Source organism: Anabas testudineus, chromosome 14 (genome assembly GCF_900324465.2).
Source record: "Anabas testudineus chromosome 14, fAnaTes1.2, whole genome shotgun sequence".
Classification (NCBI taxonomy): Eukaryota; Metazoa; Chordata; class Actinopteri; order Anabantiformes; family Anabantidae; genus Anabas; species Anabas testudineus.
Window position 1 is genome coordinate 5,409,247 of NC_046623.1, and position 6,303 is coordinate 5,415,549.

The 6,303-nt window shown below is 42.9% G+C and overlaps 1 protein-coding gene across 1 annotated transcript; it reads left to right on the plus strand.

Annotated features, from left to right (window-relative positions):
• Window positions 1-3,542: 3,542 nt before the first annotated feature.
• On the plus strand, window positions 3,543-5,588 carry flrt1a (fibronectin leucine rich transmembrane protein 1a). The gene has a single exon (XM_026372601.1). The coding sequence runs from the start codon at window positions 3,543-3,545 to the stop codon at window positions 5,586-5,588; it is 2,046 nt and encodes a 681-aa protein (XP_026228386.1).
• The last annotated feature ends 715 nt before the right edge of the window (window positions 5,589-6,303 follow it).

Below are 6,303 nucleotides of genomic sequence, written 5' to 3' on the forward strand. Positions count from 1 at the left end.
TGGTGCATTATCCAAGAAAAAAAAAAAAAAAAACGAGTTAGTACGGAGGCAACTGCATTACTCATTTTGCTTTTAACATGTATTTATTCTGCCTCTATAGCATATCCATATAAAATGTTTTAATAAGAGTTTCTTTTGTTTGGATTGGACATTTAAAGAGGTTGCGATATATTAGTGCATAAAATAACACACAATTAGCAACAATTTATTACAAGACACAATAGCGAGGAATCATTTTGGTTGAATGCAGACGGCTCGGTTGTGAAACACTTTAACGTCATTTGTGTGTGTGACAGTAGATGTTGATCTTAGCTGCAAACTGTGGAGGGTGAAATATTTTATTTCTGTTTTGTCTGTGTTGTGTTGAACATTTACGTTTTTTGTCCGTGTTTTAAAAGCTTGAAGATTACAGTACATTACATGGTCTCAAATACAACAATATTTATGATCAAACAACAACCAAAATGAATAGCCATTGCTTTTCTGGCCTACTTATTTTTTTTCATCTCGGATCCCTTGATTTATTTCTGTCATCACCATGACAATCATGTCTCACGTCATCCTTTTCACGTGTCCAATCTGAAAATCTAAAATATGATCCATGGCTGGCTGCATGGATGTACGATAAGCTGTGGGCCACTATTATCTTTTGCCTGCCATCAGTAAAGTGTATTTCCTGATGCATCAGCAGCCCCTACGGTCATCCAAAATCCAGTTTTCCAGATTTCCCTGTTTTATCCCTCTGTGGGAGACCTAATGGGGAGATGGGATTCAGAGGGCTTGCTCAAAGCTGCTTCTGTCACTCTTGCTCTCTCTCCCTCTCTGTTTTTTTATGTAAATCGATCCAGTCTTGGGCCCAGTATTAGATTGGGGTTTGTTGTGTGCACTGTACTTTGCCTGAGGCGGCTGCCTGTCTGGCTTACACATTACCCCACATCCCTGTTTTTCTCCCCTCTACAGAAATCTGAAATGTACCCCACCACCATATAGATTGTCCACATATGGGTTAATGTTTGCAATTTGATCGTGCATCGATAGGCAAACACATAGGGCCTGCGAAGCACAAACATTAATAAACCTAAGAGCAGCCATGTGCTCTCTATGCTTTTACATCATTATCTAACTGAAAAAGTAAAATGAGCAACCATATGGCCAAACAAATCCTGAAAGGTCCGTCTAACATTCTTCGTAGCACCTGCTTAATCCAGAAAATCACAGCTCAATATGCCCTATTAATCCATCTGGCTCTCTGCACCACTTCAATCTCACACCACATCTATCTTGTTTTTAAAAGACTGACCCAAATACTCCAGTATTCAAGAGACTCACTGCTTAAGCTCCAGGGATTCAAAAGTCATCCATTCTTTAACAAAACACAGCGTCTCCCTCTCTTTCTCTCTCTCTCACACACACACACACACACACACACACACATGCATGTGCGGTCGTCTTTGTCATGAAACAGATCAATATCAAACTGCATAAAGTAACAATATCCGCAAATTTGAATTTTATAAATAATTTTACTCTCTGGGTCCACTTAATGTGCACTGACACCACTTCAGAGTGTCAAGAGGACTGATGTAAAAAAATAGGCATGAAAGGAGATTAGTGGATTGTTGTCACTTAACAGACAATGCGAATATATAGGAAAGGCACACACATGTTACTCTCACTTCAGGTTTCACACTCACTGAGCTCAACATTAGGATGTGTTTTAGCTAATGGTGGTGCACATTCATTTATCAGCAATGTACAGTTGGACTTGAACATTTGTTATGTGTTATTATTCCACACTGATGATCGCTGAACTTTTTTCTTGCTTAGCTTTAAAAATAAAATGCAAATGCAGTCAAAATGTACTGTGTGTTACTTTAACCCAACTCAGACACTGTGTCATTGTTTTATCTTGATTAGAATAATTATATGTAAGGGCTCTACAGTTTGCTATAGTCTACACATGTTGTTTTATGTATCTAATGGTTATAACCAACGTAGGTTTGATAGTTAGAGGCTAAAGTCCATATCAAATTAAACATAATAGTGAATTATTAACATCAACTCTCAGTGGAGAATTAATTCCAACCTCCATTTGTAAGAATAATTTTAAACATTTGGCCTGACAAATGATAGACTTTTCCATTAAATGAACCCAGAGCAGCCACGGGTGAACATACCGGCTGAGTGTGTGATTCATTATATTTAAACACGAGTGGATGGAGTTCGCTCTTCTGATACTCTATATTTTGGTAATGCATAAGTACATGCGGAGTAATGTTTGCATACATGTTCAACAAAGTCAACTCCCAACAGAGTCGTCATTCATTTGGTTAATTATCATGCTGTCTTATTTACACTCCTGGGAATCATGTAATCTGCCTGAGAGCCGACTGGCTATGGCAGATCACCTTGGATTTGTGAGGAAATCAATACTACAGCCTGGCTATGTTTGCTGCTGTGTGGGCCTAAATGGTTTGACTAATGGCCTGGTTACTGTAGACTGTGATGGGTTCAAGTTGTCACTGACAGGGCGTTGCAATATACCAGTTTCCAAACCTCTGTAGTCAATACTGTACTTACTGCTATGGCATCTGGCGCTCAATCAGTAACAACAACAAATCCTGAGTTGATCAATGTTGGAGTTCAGCTTAGGTAGACTCCCATGGCACAATTGTGGTAGTTGTCACATCATCTGCATTCAATTGCAGTTTATGTCTTTCCGTAGCTATTTTATTGTGCTTCTCAAGTTTGAGAACACGACATTAAGAAGACATGATATTTGTAGCACCCAGTGTCACTTTGACAGACCGATGAGAATTTAGCTCTTAAGGATGATGCCTTTAAGCTAAAACATGTTGTTCCTTTCTTCATGAAAAGTATCTTAAGGCCTGTGTGGCTAATGCAGCCATCTGCTGGCAACTCCTAATGGAGTTATGGAGCCTCTCATGCTCTCTTAAATAATTTAGAAGTGGAGAGTATTCTCAAGCCTTTATGCACAAGGCTTAATTCTAAATGTAAGGTTGGATTTGTCATTTCTAGAGTTCATTTTCCTAAAACTATTCCTAAAACTAAATAGTCACTCTGCTTTGAACATTCAGTACAGTACACACCAAAGTTAAGCTTTATTACTCATCCTAAGCTTGGATTACTGCTGCTAATTCAACACAATGACTATTGACTGTGCGGTTGTCCTTGGTAAAATCTAGGGAGAGGCTGTGATCCGTCCATGTGTGAGCATCTCACTGATGAAGTGATTAATAATTGTGAAAAATAAATATTTTTGAGTGCAAGATGTCTCTGTAGGGCCTGTTAACATATGATAATTGTAGCATATTGCTCGGTTATAATATCATTTTGACATAAGAGAATAAATGTACAGCGTTAAGCTGTTCAGAATTTCTTTCCACTGAAATAAACTTCATCAGTGCTGACTGTAATTTCTTTTTTCCCTCAGGGTGGAGGTCACAGGATTTCAGCTCACCGCAGCGATTTGAAGATTAACCACAGACCTGGAAAAGAGAGACAGCATTTATGTTCACATAATGGCACCTGTAGGTGTGCTTAAACTGCAGGCTTGGGTCTTCCTGCTGTTTCTTTGCTTGACGCTACATGCTGGCATGCTTCAGTTTGCCGCAGCCACGATACAAGGGTACATTGGAGACAGGGACATGATATGCCCATCTGTATGCAGGTGTGATGAGGACTTTATCTACTGCAATGATCGTGGCCTGAACTCCATTCCCTCACTGCCTCCTTCTGCGTCTGTTCTCTACCTTCAAAACAACCACATAAACAATCCGGGTTTGCCCACCTCATTGGAGCACCATCTCGCTGTCCGTGTGGTCTACCTCTATGATAATGAACTGGATGAATTCCCCATGCACCTGCCACCATCTGTACGTGAACTACATTTGCAGGACAACAACATTCGCACTATTCCTCGCAGCGCACTTGCTCGGATGCCTTTGTTAGAGAAGCTCCACTTGGATGACAATTCTATCTCCACTGTCAGCATTGAGGATCAAGCGTTTGCTGACAACCCACGGTTGCGCCTGCTTTTCCTTTCACGCAACCATCTGTCTAGTATCCCCTCAGGACTCCCTGCTTCTCTTGAAGAACTCCGCCTGGATGACAACCGAATCTCCACCATCCCAACCCATGCTTTCCGAGGCCTCACCTCACTTAGATGTCTTGTCTTGGATGGAAACCTTTTGGCAAACCAGCGCATTGCTGATGATACATTCTCTCGACTTTCCAACTTGACTGAGTTGTCCCTAGTACGTAACTCCCTCCAGACACCACCTGTAAATCTACCCAGTGCCCATCTACAGCGACTGTCTCTACAAGACAATGCTCTGACTCATATGCCACGGGGTTCCTTAGATGGCATGCACAGACTGCAGAGGCTAGACCTGTCGGGAAACAACCTGACCACCCTGCCAAGAGGACTGTTTAAAGACCTGGATAGCTTAGGTCAGCTGTTGGTGCGAGGTAATCCTTGGCACTGTGGCTGTAACCTGCGCTGGTTATATGACTGGCTGCTTGCCCGTGGTAACTCCATCACCGTCAGAGGTCTCACTTGCCATGGACCTGACAGAGTGCGAGACATGGCTTTGACAGACCTGACCAGTGAGATGGAGGAATGTGAGGTAGTGAGGACAGCAGGGACCCGAGACAGAATGGGTGTGGGTGGTGTAGACAGCTCTACTACCCACACCCCTCCACAGGGCTCTCTTTTTACCCTCCGATCAAAGCGACCTGGCCTGGGACTTCCCGACTCTGGCTTAGATTACACTCTTAGCAGCAGTGGTGTGGGGAAGAGTCTGGCCCTCAATGTGAAGCCTCTGTCTCACAACAGTATTCGTGTTACCTGGAGTGTGGCCCAGCCCAGCTCGTCCTTCAGGCTGAGCTGGCTTCGCCAAGGCACCGGAAACGCCATGGGTTCTATCACAGAGACGCTTGTCCGGGGAGACCGTCGAGAGTACCTGCTTACCTCATTGCAGCCAGGCTCCAGCTACATTATCTGTATGGTTCCCCTGCCTACCAGTTCAGAAAACAAAGGGACCATTTTTGGTGATACTGACTCTGATGAAGCTCTGGTGTGTGCAAAAGCTGAAACATCAGACATCAGTTTGTTGGAAGAGGAGGAGGATGAAGACTCGCATCAAATGACAATACTACCCTTAGCAGGGATTATTGGTGGGGCTACCGCTATTGTATCTTTGGCTCTTATTTTTGGTATCTTCTGTTGGTATGGACATAGGACTGGACATTTGTGTTCCCGTGACCATTATACTCGCAGCAGCTCCCGAAAAAACAAAAACTATGATGATTACATTGAGTCGGGCACCAAGAAGGACAATACCATCTTAGAGATCCGTGGCCCAGGGTTCCAGATGACGCCAATGGCAGCTTGTCCGCCAATGCAGCCTAAACCCCTACGAGAGGATTACATAATTCATACCATATTTCCCTCCAATGGCACTGGCCTGTACAAAGGTGCCAACCATGTTTCCAATGCAGGACATGGCACCAACCGTGGCTATAGAGAAGGAGGAATCCCAGATATAGACTACTGTTACACATGATGTACTGTAACAAATCCTGCTCACGGTGTTATTGGTAAACTGTATAGATGCACAATTTCCCTTCGCATGGACACTTCTGAAGCACCCCTCTGTGCCTTTTTCTTCTGGTCACCCATTCCAAATAACCTGCTGTTTGCTGCACGGAAAGTACTCTATGTGATTACCTGGAACTGAAACCGTGCAAAAACAGTTCACTGCAGGAAGCAGCAGCCAGTGCCCCAGGTGTAAATGCACAGCTGACTGTTGCTTTACCATCTTAGTAATGCTCTGTGTATGTTTTCTTTTCTGCTCTTTCCCTGTGACATGTAAGCAAAGAATGTATCCACTGTGGAAAGGTCAAACTTAACATAGTTGCAGGTGGAGTTCCTCTCTCACACACAGGAGCCACAGCAGTAGATTCAAAATGGAAGAGAAAATGCTGGGAAACGGACATATTTGGTACTCATTTCCTGCTCACTGGTCATACACAGTATGTAGTCTTATCAACTCATTGTTCCAAATGCCTCAACTATATTGATGTGCCCTACCAGCTATCCAAGGAAAGGGCTTTGTAAAGCTGTGAATTGTTTGTTTCTATTTCAAATGATCAAATAACCACTTGTCTTAAAGTAGGCTTGGTATTAGCTTATTCATTAAATGACAGGTTGAAGATTCTATCGGGGCTGGTCGGCCTTGGTTTTACCTCCTGAGATCATTCACCTGAGGTCAATGTTGT